Genomic DNA, 18,174 nt, shown 5'->3' on the forward strand with positions numbered 1-18,174 from the left:
CCTGGCCCACCGCTGTTTGACCTCACCCGAATGAACACAGTGGTGCGGACTCTGGGAAGACGCTAAGAGGCTGGCGGGCCAAGCTCAGGCATCTCAGCCCCAAGGACACCCCTCTGACACACTCCACCAGCTCTGAGTTCCGCCACGAGGGACCCAAGTCCTGGAGAGGGGAGGGGAGGAGGGCTGCGTCCCCTACTTCTGTCTGGATCATGTTGACGCGCCGGGAGCAGAGGGCCTTCACACAGTTGTAAATGTCCACAACGCCCTCACACTCCGCCATGTCCAGCATCACATCCAGAACGATGTAGCAGCCTGTGCGGCCGGTGCCCGCGCTGGGGAGAGAGCAGCCAGGGGCCCCGTCAGAGCCTGGGGAGGGAGCCCGGGAGCAAGAAGGGAAGAGGGGTTCTGGGGTGCCTGGCCATGCCTACACCACACAGGGACTGGGGGACAGAGACAGACACCCCACTGCACCAGCAAGGAGGAGCCAGGGAGGAGTCTGCAGCAGGAGTCGTGGTGAAAGGTGACACAAGACAGAGCTGGGGATGGGCCTCAGGAGGGGAGAGGGGGAAGGGTAGAAACTTAGCTGGGGAGAGGACAGAGGTGATGCTCAGAGCTTCATCCAAGAATGTTCTCGCCTCCTGGGTATCCCCAGATCTACACACCCTTCAAAGCCCCACACGTTCATAGCCGCTTGCGTACTCAATGGAGCCTCCCCAGCCCTTCCCCAGACATCATTCCTCTGAGCTCCGAGAGTAATTCGGGCAGGCTCTTATCAAACCCTCTTCCTGCTACGCGGTCGTCGTTTTTGTGGCTGTGTCCCTGACCCGACTGGGAGCTCCTCGAGAGCTGGGCTGGGTCAGACCCATCTCGGGGATGCTCATGGTCAGAAAGAGCTGAGCAGAGTTGAGGGGCGGAGCGAGAGGACAAAAATGACACCAAGCTGTCAGGCTCGAAATGGTGGCATCGGAGCATTGGCAGGAACGTACAGCAGTGGGGGCTGAAATCAGTCCCGCCACTTTGGGAAGCGGTTTGGCAGTATCTACTTAAAAGCAGAACGTTTACATGGCAGCAATTCTACCCCACGTACGTACCCCCCAGAAATGCACGCGTCTGCCGGCCCAAACACAGGCAATAGAATGTCCTCAGTGGCTCTATTCATAATAGCTCAAAGCTGGAAACCACCCAAATTCCTATCAATAGCAGAATGGATAAACACACTGTGGGTGAGTCACCCCGTAGCCTGTGATCCGACAGGGATGAATCTTACGTACATAAGGTTCAGACACCAAAGAGTGCACACCGTAGGATTCCATTTATGCAAATTCAAAAACACAAAATGAATTTACGCTTGAGATGGCAGGATACTGATTGCGCCAGGAGCGAGCAGGTGGGTACAGACGGGAAGGCGGCTCAAGGGGGCTTCTGGATGCTGTTAGCATTCTAGTTCTTGATCTGAACAGTGCTGGTGATTTCACAGGTATGTTCAATTTATGGAAAATTGATAAAGGTATACACTTATTACGTGTGCACTTTGCTTTAAGTATGTTATACCTCAGTGAAGTCTTATTTTAAAGACGGTATCTTAAAGAAGCCTAAAGACACCAAATGGAAATAGTCTGGGTGGCAGGGCAGGGAAGGACTGAGTCTGCCACGTGGTATTTGGGAAGCTAAGTGGAATCCAAGCAGAGGAGCCAGGACAGATACAGAGGCCAAGGACCTTTAGGTCGGGGAATCGGTAAAACCACAGGGTTAGAGGCTAAGCTCCCCAGGAGGGGAGTGGGGGCAGAAACCAGACAGGACACTGAAGAGGCAAGAGAAAGATGTGGAGCCAGAGAGGAAGCGGAGCAGAGGAAGGGCCGCCGGGGTCACAGGAGCCAAGCAAGGCAGGACCGGGGACAGATAGGAGTGAGGGCCAGAAGTTGCACAGGGTGTGAAAGCCAAGCAGTGAGAAGAGCCCATGGGACTTGGAGAAGAGAAAGCAAAGCCCTCCCCCCCCCCCCAGCACCTGGGCCAAAACTAGTGTGCAATGCATACTTGCTGAACGGAAGCAGATAGAACTCAGCCTGCCTGGTGCCTCACCAAGCCCCAGCCCCCTCTGTCTCCAGCGCCTCCTTAGCCTCTAGGCCCAGGGCCTCTGCAGGTCCTGGGAAGCATATGAGGGTGCCGACCTCAGAGCCAAAGCTCAAGGGGCCCTTGGGGGTCAGTCTCTCCTCCGTCTCTAAGCAGGATGAACCTAAGCCTAGTCTCACCACCATGCCCAGTCCTCTTCTGGGGATCCCGGTGCCTCACCTGCAGTGGATGACGACGGGCCCGGCGTCAGGTGGAGTAGAGGCCTTCACACGCCGGATGAAGGCTAGCAGCCCTGTGGCGTGGTAGGGGACGCCGTGCTCCGGCCATGCCGTGAAGTGGAACTGTCGGACCTCGTGCCGGGCAGAGTAGCCTCTCTGGGGAGACAGGCAGAGTCACTGCTGGCATCCGTTAGACACCTGCCAGGTAAGCATCTCACCCCAGGATCTCAATTAATCCCAGTGATAAACTTATGAATGGGTATTGATGGCTCATCGTACCAGCGAGAAAACCAGGGCCCAGAGAGAAGAAACTGCTTGCTCGAGGTTAGACAAGACGAGCACGACACAGGAAAGGGGCCAGGGCCCGCCTGACGCCTAAACCTGTCTGCCAATCACCCACCTCTGCCACCGCGTTGCCGTGCAACCCCCAAGAGGTCACTTTGACTCTCTGGTCTTAGTCTAAAGGGGGAAAGTGTCTCCTTTGAGGATTTACAGAGGATCAAATGGGATCACAGACGGGAGGACTCGGCCAGTCACTGGCCATGTGGCCTCCTGAGTGACGCAATGACTCCACCTCATTGTCTTTATTTGTACAATGGGACTAATGGAAACACCTCATTCCAGAGTTTTCAGAGTGGAACCAACACATGTCACAGCTCAGCACGATGCTCAGTGCAGAGAAGGACCAACACCTGGCAGCTGTCATCATCTCCAATTCCTCTTGGAGTCATCAGTAAAGGGCAGTCCCCTTCCTGTTCTCCCACAATGATCCCAGTAATGCTCCTCTTCCTGTCCTCCTATAGTGCTCCCCTTCCTGTGCTCCATCAATGCTCCCTGCAGTGCTCCCCTTCCTGTCCTCCAGCACTGCTCCCTGCAGTGCTCCCTTTCCTGTCCTCTATGAGTGCTCCCTGCAGTGCTCCCCTTCCTGTCCTCCAGCACTGCTCCCTGTACTCCTCCCCTTCCTGTCCTCAGCACTGCTCCCTGCAGTCCTCCCCTTCCTGTCCTCAGCACTGCTCCCTGCAATGTTCCCCATTCTGTCCTCCAGCACTGCTCCCTGCAATGTTCCCCTTTCTGTCCTCCAGCACTGCTCCCTGCAGTGCTCCCCTTCCTGTCCTCAGCACTGCTCCCTGGAGTGCTCCCCTTCTTCTCCTCCAACACTGCTCCCTGCCGTGCTCCCCTTCCTGTCCTCCATCAATACTCCCTGCAGTACTCCCTTTCCTGTCCTCTATGAGTGTTCCCTGCAGTCCTCCCCTTCCTGTCCTCCCGCACTGCTCCCTGCAATGCTCCCCTTCCTGTCCTCCAGCAGTGCTCCCCAGTCACAGAGCGACTGCCTTGCCAAGGAAGACAGCGGAGCCCTCCTCACCTCTCCTGCTTCTGCGCTGGCAGGTGGGAGGTGGACTCTGCCCCACCTCTGCAGGCACCCCTGGAGGGACCACGTGACAGGAGACTCACCCGCTCCAGGGCAAAGGTGCGCACGACATACTCGGCCAGAGTCTCCGTCTTCACCAGCGTGATCTTGATGTCCCCGTACATGTCCGAGTCCTCCGGCCAGTACCGTGAGCACTTCACCTGGAGTCCCACGGGAAGGCTCAGTAGGCTCTTCGCTGCCCCCCTTGGCCCGCCTTACCCCCTCACCCCAAGGCCCTGCTTACCCTGCCCACCTCCACCAGCTTGGTGATCATGACAATGCTGGAACAGTGCTCCTGCCACACCATGCGCCAGAAGTCGTAGACCATCTCGGGCTTCGGCCCTGGGGCGCAGAGGGTGCTAGTCCCTGAGGCAAGGTCTCCACCCAGGGCCAGCACACCTGCTGCCCGGCACCACCACCCCAGGCCAGGAATCTCCCGAGCCCCATGGAGGGCTTCGTGCTCATTCCACGCCCACCCCACCCAATGCCAATTTGTGCCTGGAGGGCCCTGAGAGCATCAGAGAGGGCCTGGCTGGAGACCCCAATCATCCTGAGTGAAACCCAGGGGGGCAGAGCTGGAGGGCTAGATCCTTGGTCTATAGTGCAAGTCTCCCAGAGGGATGGACAAGTAAATGGTTGGCAGGGGCAGGGGGAAGACAGCCAGCAGGTCCCAGGAACCGCCCACCCCACCCCACCCCACCCCCCACCGAAAGGCACAATCCACACTCGTCAGGACTGAGCCTGGCTCCCCTCTTCTGCATGCACCAGCTCAAAGACAGACAGATGGGCAGACATGCACTGAGCATGTAGGGGAGACACAAACACAAAGAGGGGCAGAGACTGACGGCCGGATTCCAGAAGACCCAACCAGACAGTGGGGCTCAGACAGTAGAGAGACAGCAGGGAGCAGACGGGGAGTCAAGCAGATCAGAGCGAAGGCAGAAAGGCGGCAGAGGGCATTCAGCACACGGGGGCACACGGGCAGAGGTGCAGGTACCTTGAGTGGCTATGAAGTGGTTTGACCTGTGGTAACCCTGGAACGGGAGAAGAGGGTGCGGTGAGACCCCAGGGAGCAGCCCCGCACTCCTTCAGATCTCACCCCCTCTGCCCTCCTGTCCCAGAAGCAGCACACACACCCAGAGGCAACTGTCCACCCTCTTCCCTAAGCCCTCCAAACTGGGGGGGCCCTGCCCTCCCAGCCCCGCAGCAAGGAGGGAAGAACAGCTGGGACACCAGTGTCTTGGGTCCAAACCCATCTCTGCCTCTCTGCAGTGTGACACCACAGAGGACACGACTCCTTTATGGGCCTAAAAGGTCTCTCCACCCACAAACTGGGGGGAATTACCCACAATCAGCTTACAGCCCAGCTGTTTGGATACAAATAAAGACCATGGTGACCCTGCCCAAGTTACCAGGGTGTCCCCAAAGCCCCAGAGGCCTAATCAACTCCAGACCCCAGGCTGGGTCTTATCAGTCACCCCAGTCCCCTCGTGGTAACCAGATGGGCAGTGCCCCCTCCCCGTGACATGTCATCCAGAGTTTGGAGAACCCAGGGACCCAGATGAAGGCTTCAGGCTGGAAGCAGATGGGCACATGGGTTACTCATGGCCCTCAGATAAAATGTTTTTTGAATCTTTAAAATGAATAATAATAATAATTTTTTGAGACCCTATTATGATCACATACTGTGCTAAGCACTTTACCTACACTATCTCCCACAAAAGAGAGGGCAAGAGCTACTGTATCCTCCATCCCGGAGCCCTCAGGCTGCAAAGGGGAGCCAGCCCCAACTCCCACCCCGAAGCCACAGCCAAACCCCGAGGTCCTGCCCTCACGTGACACCCAGGGCATCGATGCAGACAACATGGGAAGGGAAAAAGTACTGCAGCACTGATGCAACAGAGAACAATCAAGCTCGGCTGCTCACCTCAAGTTCACGGCCACAACCCAGCTCCCCCTCCCCCCCTTACTCTGGCACACAGGGAACCCTGGAGTCAGGCTGCCAGAGTTCAAATCCCAGCTCTAACTCTTGCTAGCAGTGTGCCCTCAGGCAAATCCTATCATTTCACTATGCCTCGATTTTCATGCCTACAAAATGGGAATTACAGTATTTCCCTCCTAGGGCTGTTGCGAGGAGTAAACAAAGGAACGTAGGTCAAGGTCAGTACTTAATCAATAACAACTATTAGCACCTGCTACTACTTTAAAGTTCGAAAAGCATATCCCTGAAGATTCAAATAGTATGGATGTCAAGAATTCCTAGGGCAGACGGCTTACTGCAGGGGTTAAGAATCCAAGTTCGGGGGCGCCTGGGTGGCTCAATGGGTTAAGCGCCTGACTCTTGACTTCGGCTCAGGTCACAATCTCGCGGTTCGTGAGTTCGAGCCCTGCATCAGACTCCGCACTGGCAGTTTGGAGCCTGCTTGGGATTCTCTCTCTCCCCCCTCCCGACTTGTTCTCTCTCTCTCTTAAAATAAACAAAGTTTAAAAAAAAAAAAAAAAAAAGAATCTGAGTGTGGAGAGTCAAGTTGACCTGGGTTCCTAGCTCGGCTCTACAGAACAGCCATGTGGCTCTGGGCACTAAAAAGGCACTTCTCAGCCTTTAACGTGGACAGGAATCTCCTGCGGATCTTGTTGAAAGGGAGATTCAGAGTCAGAAGGTCTGGGGTGGGGCCCAGGATTGTGCAATCCCAACCAGCTCCCAGGTGGTACCAGTGCCGGATCTCAAGACACACTGGAGTAGCCGGCCCCTCAGCCTCTCGGAGCCTCTGGTCCCTTCTGCAGCATGGGGATAACAGTGAGACACCGACCCCAGAGATGCTGCTCTATAGCTACACAGCATGCCCAAAACACAGTCAAACTTACCCATAGTGAAGAGCGCCCCAGAGCCACTCCGCCCTCACTAGCGGAACCGCTCTGGATATACACTAATTCCCCAGCCACCGCCTCTGCCTCAAGTCCTCGGCTGAGCTGCTGGGCAACTGGGGTCCCAGGGGAAGGCCCAGCAAAGGCGCTCCCAGGGCTGCCCTCCCACCTCCAGCACCGGTCAAGCTGGGAAGAAGCTACTCCCCCTAAAAGCCGTGTACCTGAGACTCCCACATGACAGCAAGCATCCCTTCTGATTCACCCATCTCTGCCCCTCCCTCCGGTGCCGGGCACAGTGCCAGCACCCAAGCTAGTCAGCCGATACAGTACATAGCTGAACAAGTTTTAAACAGATAATCCTCAGTATCTGCACATTAACTTTTCCATTGCACATGTGCGTTCCTGCACAATTCTATTACACAGAGAACGCTACAGTGGGAAGTGTAAAACGATCAGGTGTTAAACAGATCACTTGGAGCACACCCACTTGAGAAACCAGCATCTGAGAGCACAATGGTCCTCACACCCTGAGCATCAGCGTGACCTGGGCGCCGACTCCTGGGGAACACACCCCTGGCTGCCTGGAGCCTCTCGCTGGGTGGTTCCGGGGGACTGACCACTTGCATCACGGACAAGAACCCCAGGGCATCTGGACGCTCCTCACCGGCAGAGAACCACAGTCTAGTATGAGGGTGGAGGGTTCCTACTGGGCTTGAGGCCCAGCTCCGTGCGGCCATGAACAAGTCACTGAACTTTTCTAAGGCTCCATTTTCTCATCCACCAACTGCTAGTCCCTCCCTCTCAGAGTACGGTAAAGAGGAAATGATGGGCCTGAGGGTGCTGGCACAGAGCCAGGTGCCCAGCCGATGACACTCTTATTGACTAGCATGTGAAGGTGTATTAAACCAAGTCTCCTCAGGGCACCGAAGGGTGACAACAAGGAACCAAAAGGGTGGGACTATGTGTTGTATGGAGATTCAGATATAAAGAAATGTACCTAGGGGCTCTGGGTGGCTCAGTTGGTTTAGCCTCAGACTTCAGCTCAGGTCATGATCTCATGGCTCAGGAGTTCGAGCCCCCCCCCCCCCCCCCCCCCGGGTCGGGCTCTGTGCCAACAGCTCAGAGCCTGGAGCCTGCTTCGGATTCTGTGTCTCCCGCTCTCTCTGCCCTTCCCCAACTTGTACTCTGTCTGTCTCTCTCTCAAAAATAAATAAAATCATTTAAAAAAAAAAAAAAAAGAACCGTACCAACTGTACCTATATTCACCACCTCCTAAAGGGGGCCTAGGGCTGAGTATATCCACTGCATTTCATGGGCCTAATATTCCATTTAAACTTGGGATCTTTACAAACTGTTTAAGCACACTCAAAATGGGGGGCGGGGGATGTCTGGGACCAGCTGCTCGTCCTCCAGCAGCTGTCACCACATGGACCTTTCACTTCATATATACAGAGATGTGTATATTTCTGTACTGTCTGAAATATGATAATGAACTATATTTTTACAATCTTAAAAAACATAAGAACTACGTCTTTTAAAAGAAAAAAAGGAGGTAAAATAGAAAGGTACCCACGAAATAGCAAACAATCCCATCAGGTTATCAAATATTATTTTAAAAAAATAATATACAGTTGACCCTTGAACCTGTATAGGGGTTAGGGGTGCTGACCCCCTGGGGCAGTTGAAAATCCACACATAACTTTTGACCCCTCAAAAGCTTTACTAATAGCCTAGTTGACTGGAAGCCTTACTGATAATATAAACAGTCAAGTAACACGTATTTTCATATGATATATGGTACTATACACTATATTCTTAAATAAACTACAAAAAAGAAAATATTATTAAGAAAATCAAAAGGAAGAGAAAATACATTTGCAATACTGTACTGTATTTATTTTTAGAAAAAAGTAAGAAAGTGGACTAGCGTGGTTCAAACCTATGCTACTCAAGGGTTGAATGTATATTAAAAGCCAAATTAAAGGGTTACTAGACGAATAGGATTTAAAAAAAATATTCCTGGAAGGTCCAGAGATGACCTAAGTTTTAAAAACAGAATACCCAAACTGCACCCCCAAAATAAAACATTCCAAGTAGGGATAAATTGGCAGCAAAGTGGTTAGGTCTGAGTTTCAAGCAAACTGACCACAAAGGGATTTGAACACCCAGAGAAACTAGTTTTAAGGGGACCAGCAGGACCATTCTTACTTCCTTGAAGACCCTTCCCCCCAAGCAGCAGAAATGGGGCACCCAGAGCAGCATCCCCCGCCCGCCTCTCCCAGGGCCCCGCAGAAGGTACAGCTAGTGAGACTCATCGGGCATGGGGATCTGGGGGACGAAGGTGACAGAAGGTGGTGGCTGGTGACTGGGGCCTGTGGAAGCACCCCAACCCTGACGCCCCATCTCCGGGCAGTGGTGGAGGGGAAGGAATTGCTTACAACAGGGGTAGTCAAATCTGCAGCCCCGAGTGGCCCCTGGCCAGGCTGCTGAAACGGACGGTTGGCATTGGGCACACGAGTGGAGGGGAAGGAGGACAGAGACAGGGACAGAGAGAAAGAGAGACAGCTAGAGACCGTGAGAGAGTCTGAGATACAGCTGGTGAGACAGACAGACAGGAAGAGGAGGAGGAGGAGGAGGAGGAGGAGGAGACGGGGAGAGAGATACTTACTTCACGGTTTATCCGAATCTTAATGATTCCAGTGAGGGAACAGTACAAAGCAAAAGAGACAGATATTAGGCCAGAGGCAGATGGAGATGGACGGAGCACAGGAGTGGCCAGGATGGGCGATGTGAGCAGGGGAGGCAGAGCAGAGATGGGAGCCGGGCTGGGCTGGAGAGCGGGGGCCGGGCTGCGCCGGAGAGCAGGAAGTGGCCTGAGCCTCCCGGGGCCCAAAGGAAGCCCCCTGGGACACTGAGAAGACCCAGAAGAGGCTCCTGTTGCCCAAGTCTAAGAGGCCAGGCCCGGCCCGGCCCGTACCCCAGGCAAGGGAGAGCATGGGAGGTGGGGGAGAAGGCAAGGAATTCTGGAAAACATGGGGCAGCATATTTTCTGGCCCCCAGGAGGTGAAGAAGAGGGAGAGGTCTCCAGAGTCCCTGACTGTCCTGCCTCCCACGTACACACCTTCCTCCTCCTTTGCTCCTGCTGCCCTGCCCCCCATTCCCGCCCTTTCCTCTCTGGCCACCCAAAGCCAGTTCAAACCCCCGCCTCCATGCAGCCTGCTGTGGCTAACTCTGGCCCTACCACTGACTCGCTGTGTGACACTGGTCATTCCTCTTTTCTGGCCTGTGCTTTCCCAGCTAATCTGAGGTTGTTTCACTTGTCTGTATGTTTATAGGTCTCCCTCACTAGCACCTACACATTCCAGGAGAGCAGGGACGCTGTCTATCTTGTTCACTGCTGTATCTCTGGTGTCCAGCACAAGGCCTGGCACATAGCGGCCGCTCAAAATACATCCGATAAGTGAAGAAACGATTCTCTCCCAAACTTGGCCTGCTGTCAGGACAGGGGAGTCTGACCAGGGTCCCTGGGCCCTGTCCCACCTCACCCTCATTTACACCTGGGGAGCAGATTCATCACCCAAACCCAGGCGTCCTGGCTCCCTGCCCTGTCCCTAGCCCCTTCCTCTGGTCCAGCCACACCCAGCTGCTACACTGGACGCTAGGACAGCCTGATGGTTAGCAGCAAAGGCTTTGGAGACACAGGCTGAGATGTGAGTCCCTGTTTGCCCACTCCCTCGCTATGCGACCTTGGACAAGCAGCTCCACCTCTCTGAGCCTGTCTCCTTACCTGTAAAGTGAGGCCATCATGCTAACTACCGCGTAGCATGATTGTAGGGTTGATAGAAAATGACATCTTCCGTATAAAGCGCTTAGCACAGTGCTTGGCACACAGTACATGCTGGATAAACATGAGTTGTTATTCTTAAAGTACCACTCTGATCACAGAACACCTTTCGCAACTCCCTGGTACCCCAGGCGAAAGGCCAGACTCCTAAACCTGCCATCTGAGGCCTGCACAGTCCAGCCCCTGCCTCCCTGCAGCCTTACTCTGTGCCATGCGAACCCCACTTGGCCCCTCACTGAGAGGGGCTCCTTCCTCAACTCCAGGCCTAGCTGTCTGCCCACCTGCCTTCATTCTGCTTCCCTCAAGCCCCCCATCTGTCTGCCCTGGGGGAAGCTTTCCTGATGGCTTTCTTCTGCCCTCCCCTCCTCTGAGCTCCCTGGAGCTGACTGCGGGAGGTGGGGGCAAACCCCCATGTATTCCCTGCCAGGTTTCTGCCCACCCCCCCCCTCCCCGCCCTGGGCAGTGCGCCTGGAGTGGGCAGGGCCAGGCCAGCAGGGATGACGGCGAGGCACTCACGTCTATGTAGTTGGCGTTAATGTAGTCGGCATCCGGGCCTCCCAGCATCGGGGGCAGTTTCACTCGGTGCCGATCATCTGGAAACACAAAGCAGGTGGCCATGGGGTGGGTTGGGGAGTGCAGAGCTAGGGAGACGAAGGAAGGCTTCCTGGAGGCCTGAGGTGTGGCACAGGCAGGACAGCCAGGGGACCCAGAGGCTCGGGGCTGACCAGGAGGCTCTCGGCACCAGAGAAGGCAGGACAGGCCAGTGGTTAGAATCTGGGCTGTGGTACCAAGGAGGCCCAAGGTCATGTGCTACTCAGCAAGTATTAGCTGTGTGACCTGGAGCAGGGGGCTTACCCTCCCAAGCCTCAGTTTCCTTATCTGTAAAGTGGGGCTTATAATATGTCCCATGTCACTGGGTTACTAAGGGGAACAAGTAAAATTATGCGTGTTAATAATCAGCACGTGGCTTGGCATGTAGGAGGCCCTCAATAAGCGGTTCACTCTGGCCGCTCTCGCCCTCCCTGCTCCCTCCCATCACTGCCCCAGTTCCAGGCCCTTCCCCAGGACTCACAGGCGGGCACAGGCTCTGGCCGGCTGCCCTTGACCTTGTCTTTCTTCTTTGTGGCATCCCAGCCTTCAAAGAAGCTCTGCCAGAAGGGAAAGTAAAGCGGTTGTCAATGGGGCAGAGAACCCCCCTCCCTTGTAAGACCCCATCCCCTCAACAGGATACAGGTGGGACCACAGATAAGGGCCAGAGGCAGGGTTCAACTTGGAGCCTGAGATAGTCACTGTATATCCCTTTATCGGCAAAGGACTAAGAGCAAAAGCAAGGGGAGGAAAGGGTCAGAGTTAACAGACACGTTAGAATGAGGGTCAGGTTTAGGGTAAATCCAGGTTTGAGTTGGGAAGAAGATAAAGGCGAAAGTCAAACTGAGATTAGAATAAGGTGGTGTCACAGTCTAGATGGAGGGAGGACAGGCTTCAAATTAGAGTTCAAATGGAACTTAGGATGAGTCAGGGTCAAAGTCGGACTGGGTGTTAGGTTAGAGGTCAGGGTCGGTATTGGTGGTCAGAGTCATATCGGGGAGAGGATAGAGATCATGATCAGGGTCCAGATGGAGACTACGAGAAGATTCAAGGTCAGATTTCCAGCGAGGGTTAGGACGAGTGTGAGAAACTAGGTCAGTCTGAGGTTGGGATCAAGGTAAAAAGGAAAAAATTAGGTCGAGTTAGGCACTGTCAGATGTCAGAGCAAAGGTCCATCCCAGGCTAGGCTGAGGGTTGCCCAGGGTCAGGGTCCACAGTGAGGGGGAGCCAGGCGAGGCCCTGGCGAGGGGGCCCGGCTGGCCTGGGGCCCTGCACCTCGTACTCCTGCTTGAAGCCATAGCCCTCGGCCGTCTTCATCTGGTTGATGTGCTGCAGGAGGTCGGCCACGCGCACTGCGGGGTGCAGCTGCCCCGTGTGATATGGGGAGCCCTTCCGGCCACACGGACGCCGCGGTGAGCCCCCCAGGAGGCTGCTGGCCTCAGTGACCCCACCACTGCGCTGGTCTCCTGCAGTCAGAGAAAGGACAGGGGGTTCCTGACGCGCACAGCCCCCAGGCTGGGGAGTTCCAGACAGACCCGGGGATAGGGGAGGGGCGGGGGAGCATGGCCAACATGGAGGCTGTTCCCTGGGGCCGAGCAGCCTGGCTGGGCCCACGCGGCGCACCCCTGGGCAAGTCCCTTCCCTCCTGCCTCAGTTTTTCCGGCTGTAAAATGAGCGGGTGACGTGACCTCGGAGGGCCCTATCGGCCCAGCCCCACCTGCTGGGATCCTGGGCTCCCCTGACTCTGTCCTGTGGCTCCCCAGCCCGGACCACCCCTCTGTGACCTCACCACACTGCCTGCAGGGGGCAGCGCTCAGCAGAGCCCAGGGGAGTACCCCCCTCCCCTTCTTCCAGGGAACAATCTGGAACAATTGGCAACTCCCAGTAATTACCCCCATTCAAAGACAAGCAAATCCCCAAATTAGCTGCCGCTGCCACCCCCTCCATAGATTAATGCGAGGCACCTGAATAGAAGCATTTCTCCTGCGCAAGCATTTCCATTGTCAGCCTGTGCAGCGGCCTCAGCCAATCCGGGAACAGGTCGAGGGGTTCACAGCGACACACACACACACACACACACACACACCCAGGGAAAACTATCCCCTCCCCCCAGGCCCACCGACTCCCTGCTCTCCCAGTCAGCCTCCCCAAGGACATCCCACCATGGTCCCCCAGATCAGGTTGTGGCACTGAGAAAAGTGCTCCACTCTGGACACTCCCTCTCACACACTCACCACTCATTTCCCTCCACTTGTCCTGGGTACCATGCAGGGGCTTAGTCAAGGCCAGCCCTCCGTGTTGCTCATGGCTGTTCTCTGCCCAGGTCTGAGCTAGACGGGGCAGGTGAGGAACTCCCAGGAGGGCCTAGATGCCAGCACCCTCCCTTGTCACCACCTCCAACACCCTTCCCCTCCTGTTCCTGCCTGGTGAACTCACATCCATCCTTCAGATCTTAGCCAACAAGAGCCTTCCTAGGGAACCTTTAGTGCCGGGCCTCTGCTTCCTACTCATGATTGACAGAACGAAGGCATGACACCAGGACAGACTCCGGTGCTGCTCACCTCCCCCAAACGCCAAGTCCCTTCTCTTCCAATCAGGGGGACTGCCCTGCCCTGCCCGGCTTGGGTCCCTCAGTCCTGTGCCTCCGTTTGAAAACTGCCTCCAGGCAGACAGGCAATGTGATGGCACGGCCCACCTCATTTATTTCTCTTCTCTTGGGAATCAGTCCTGAGCTGCCTGCCGCCCAATGTCTAAAAACAATCACTTCACATTTTATCCAGATTTTCTAGTTACTTACAGCGGGAGGGCAAGTCATGTGCCAGTGACACCACTGTGGTCAGATACCCCAAGCCCTTAATTCTTCAGATGGAGAAACTGAGGTCCAAAGAAGAGAGACTTGCCTAACACAGTGCTTGCTAAAGTGCATTCCAGAAAATACTGACCATGGTAGATGACTAAGTGTTACTCCATTAAAAAGAAGCAGACAAGGGGGTGGGGCTGCCTGGGTGGCTCAGTCGGTAAAGGGTCCAACTCTTGATTTCAACTCAGGTCATAATCTCATGGGTTCATGGGACCCAGCCCCGCATTGGGCTCTGCGCTGACAGTGTGGAGCCTGCTTGGGATTCTCTCTTTCTCCCTCTCTCTCTCTCTCTGCTCCTCCCCCACTCACATGTACACATGCACAAGTTCTCTCTCAAAATAAATAAATAAACATTTCAAAAGAAGAATAAGAAGAGAAGGAAGGTGACGAGGGGTTCTCTGTTTTAAAAGACTCCATGAGGGGTGCCTGGAAGGCTCAGTGGGTTAAGCCTCTGACTTTGGCTCAGGTCATGATCTCGCAGCTCGTGGGTTCAAGCACCACGTCGGGCTCTGTGCTGATGGCTCAGAGCATGGAGCCTGCTTCGGATCCCGTGTCTCCCTCTCTATCTGTCCTCCCTCTGCTTGTGCTCTGTCTCTCTCTGTCTCTCTCTCTCAAAAATAAATGAACATTAAAAAAAAATTAAAGGAATCTATGAAATTCTAGTTGAAACAAAAGTAAATATGTCTTTTTCTCTGTAAGACCTCTCAGGGCCTCTACATATTAGTGTGCATTTTAAATCTCCAAGAGATGGGGTGCCTGGGTGGCTCAGTCTGTTGAGCGTCCGACTTTGGCTCAGGTCATGATCTCGCGGACCGTGAGTTCAAGCCCCTCATCGGGCTCTGCGCTGACAGCTCAGAGCCTGGAGCCTACTTCCGATTCTGTGTCTCCCTCTCTCTCTGCCCCTCCCCCGCTCATGCTCTGTCTCTCTCTCTCTCTCTCTCTCTCTCTCTCTCTGTCAAAAATACATAAATGTTAAAAAAAAAAAAATCTCCAAGAGATGAGTAGAAATAGCAATGTTTCACCACAGAGAGCTTTTTGTTTGTTTGTTTCATGAAACATCCTCAGGGGATACAGTGTAATGTGGTGATTAAGAGACAGGCTCTGGAGCCAAATAGGCCTGAGATCAAATCCTATCTCCACACGTCACCTTGGTGATGGTACTTCCTCTCCCTCAATTTCCCTCGTCACATGTCAAATGAAGACAAAAACCGTTACTCTCCAATACGATTAGATAAATATTAAGCAAGATAATGCATATAAAGCACCCAGTCCGGTGCCTGGCACAGAGTGAGCACCTGTAGTTGGGGCTGTTGACATAATTAGTCCCAGAAAGCCAGGGCAGCTGGCTGGCCAAGCGGGCACCTTCCTTCCTTGGTCCTTCTCCACTGTAGGACCCCAGCCGGCTGCTTCACGGCCAGCCTGCCACCACTGACTCAGCGTGAGAGGTCCCCATGGTAAAGTTCGCAGACTAAGCAGGCATCAAAATCATCGCGGCTTTCTGTTCCACACCACAAAACTCTGGCCTCCTCTGTTTGGAAAGCCAAGAAGGAGGTGGAGGCTGGACCAGGGCGGGGCGTGGAGAGAGACAAAAGGAGTTGACACATGGCCCCCGCCTGTGTCACGCCTTCTCCCTGCCCTACGCTGTGCCCCGGGGCCCACTCCCCCTCTCACCATCAGCCACGTCTCATCCAGCCCCAGCCCAAACTCTGACCACCGCTGCCTGAAGGTACGTCTTTTCAAAACTCTGGCGGCACTAATTGTTCCCACTGTGTCCACATGGCAATGAGCCTGGGCCCGACTTCCCTAGGCCACGTCTCCCCAGCTGTCAGCGAGCTGGTGGGAGGGCAGAGCCCATGCACCTTGCCTCTCTGGATCTCTCAACAAGATTCAGCAGCAAGGCATGTGCCCACACCGCCCCCACCTCCCACTCTCCACGCTGCCCACTTGAGTTTCCCCACCCATTCACACCTCTCCATGGTTTCCTCACATGCTCACCTCCACGCATCTGCACATGCTGTTCCCTCACCCTATGCCCTTCCTTTCCTATCTCTGCTGTCCAAATCCTGCCTGTGCCTCGGGGCCTAGCACGAGATAGTAGAAACAGCTCTTTGCAACTCAGAAAGACCTGCATTTAAATCTTGGCTCTGGAGGCACCTGGGAGGCTCAGCGGTTGAGCATTTGACTCTTGGTTTCGGCTCAGGTCAGGATCTCGTGGTTCATGGGTTTGAGCCCCGCATCAGACTCTGCCCTGACAGCGTGAAGCCTGCTCACTCTCTCTTTGCCCCTCCCCAGCACGTGCTCTCTCTGTCTCAAAAATGAATAAACATTAAAAAATAAATAAATTTTAAAAATAATAATAATAAATAAATCCTGGCTCTGCCACTTTCTGGCTGTTTGACAAGTGAAGTCCCCTGTCTGAGCGTCTCTGTTTCTTCATTTGTAAGATGAGTCATAATAGCTACCGTGCAGGGCTGGGGTGAAAATTTAATGAGGGAGATCACAAAGAGAACTTGAAAAATAAGTGCATGTCAGTGAATTTGAAGACTTAAATGAAATGGACAAATTCCTGGACAAATAAGACTTACTACAAGTGGCTTGGAAAAAAAATAGAAAGTTTCAACAGTCCTTTGCTCCTTTAAACAGAATTAAAAGTTTAAAATTTTTCCATAAAGGGGCACCTGGGTGGCTCAGTCAGTTAAGTGTCCAACTCTTGATTTGGGCTCAGGTCATGATCTCACAATTCATGAGATCAAGCCTCACATCAGGCTCTGCACTTGGTATGGAACCTGCTTGGGATTCTCTCCCCCTCTCCCCGTCCCTCTTGCACACATGCACGGTCTCTCAATAAATAAATTAACTAAATATTTCTGTAAAGAAAACAACAGAAAAGGATTGTGTTATAGATGAATTCCACCAAGCTTTCAAGGTGTCAATTATTCCAGTCTTTCATAACAAGGAAAAAAGAGAAGAGACCTCAGTGCATTTTACAAGACAAACAGAATCTCGATACCAAAAACCAGACAAGGATAGCACAAAAAATAAAAATCATGGGCCAATCCCACTCTGGAATACAGCTTTGAAATCTTGAACAATATTATAACTATACTGAATCCAACAAGGCGTAAAAAATGCAATGCATCATGACCAAGCTGAATTTATCCCAGGCATGGAAAGTTATTTTAATTTTATAAAATCAAAAAATACCACACACCTCATTAACAAAATAAAAAAATATACATAGGACAGTAAGTACAGAAAAAGTATTTGGTAAGTTTAATGCCCATTTAAATAAAACCTGCTAGCAAACCAGAAACTGAAGAGCATTTTGTTAATCTGACAAAACATTTCTACCAAAAACTGTAGCAAACTTCATTCTCAGTGTTTCGTGTTAGAAGCATTCCTTTTGAAATCAGGAAAACAAGGCAAGGATTCGTGCTATAACCACTTCCATTCGACACAGTGCTGGAGGCCCCAGCCAGTGCCACACAGAAAGACAAGGGGGGAAAAAAAAGGAGAAATGAAACAAGGAACAGAACTGGCAGTATTTACAGATCCTTTGAACATACTCAGAAAACCTGAAAGATTCTATAGATAAATGAGAATTAATAAATAAGGTTATCAGGGAGTATGGATATAAGATCAATATATACACATAAAAAATCAACTCTATTTCTCTATAGGAGCAACTATTAGAAATGTGATATTTTAAAAGTGTACCATTTGTGCTGGGGAAGACTGGACATCCACATGCAAAAGAATGAAGTTGGATCCCTACCTCACACCAGATACAAAAATCAACTCAAAATGAATCAAAGACCTCAATGTAAGAGGTAAAACTATAAAACTCTTAGAAGAAAACACAGGGTTGGGGTGCCTGGGTGGCTCAGTTGGCTAAGCATCTGACTTCAGCTCAGGTCATGATCTCATGGCTCATGAGTTCAAGCCCTGAATCAGGCTCTCTGCTGTCAGCATGGAGCCCGCTGAGGTTCCCGTCTCCCTCTCTCGCTGCCCCTCCCCAGCTTGTGCTTTCTGTCTCAAAAATAAACAAAAATATTTTTTTAAAAATTTTTAAATAAAGAAGAAAGTACGGGCAAAAGCTTCATAACACTGGATTTGGCAATAATTTCTTGGCTATGACACCAAAAGCACAGGCAACAAGAAACAAAAAATAGGCAAATTGGACCTCATGAAAACTTTTAAAAATTTGTGCCTTCAAAGACACAATCCACAGAGTAAAAAGGCAACCCACAGGACAGGAGAAAATATTTGCAAACCATATATCTGATAAGGGCTTAAAATCTAACATACAGAGAGAACTCCT

At 52.9% G+C, this 18,174-nt stretch overlaps 1 protein-coding gene across 8 annotated transcripts in view; it reads right to left on the bottom strand.

The window, feature by feature from the left end:
- Nucleotides 1–18,174, bottom strand: part of PTPRU (protein tyrosine phosphatase receptor type U) — an 80,302-nt gene that overhangs the window by 8,355 nt on the left and 53,773 nt on the right. For 4 of the 8 annotated variants that reach the window (XM_058718328.1, XM_058718326.1, XM_058718324.1 and 1 more), the window contains 9 exons: nucleotides 12,269–12,459; nucleotides 11,478–11,553; nucleotides 10,922–10,998; nucleotides 9,230–9,247; nucleotides 4,694–4,730; nucleotides 3,941–4,038; nucleotides 3,741–3,857; nucleotides 2,290–2,444; nucleotides 197–332 (listed from right to left, as the gene is read on the bottom strand). In XM_058718328.1, coding sequence (XP_058574311.1) covers nucleotides 197–332; nucleotides 2,290–2,444; nucleotides 3,741–3,857; nucleotides 3,941–4,038; nucleotides 4,694–4,730; nucleotides 9,230–9,247; nucleotides 10,922–10,998; nucleotides 11,478–11,553; nucleotides 12,269–12,459 — 905 coding nt within the window. Of the gene's footprint in view, nucleotides 1–196; nucleotides 333–2,289; nucleotides 2,445–3,740; nucleotides 3,858–3,940; nucleotides 4,039–4,693; nucleotides 4,731–9,229; nucleotides 9,248–10,921; nucleotides 10,999–11,477; nucleotides 11,554–12,268; nucleotides 12,460–18,174 lie in introns of those variants that run through there. The other 4 variants (XM_058718325.1, XM_058718327.1, XM_058718331.1 and 1 more) reach the window with 3 other exon arrangements.

This window comes from Neofelis nebulosa, chromosome 2, assembly GCF_028018385.1.
Source record: "Neofelis nebulosa isolate mNeoNeb1 chromosome 2, mNeoNeb1.pri, whole genome shotgun sequence".
In the NCBI taxonomy this organism is placed as follows: Eukaryota; Metazoa; Chordata; class Mammalia; order Carnivora; family Felidae; genus Neofelis; species Neofelis nebulosa.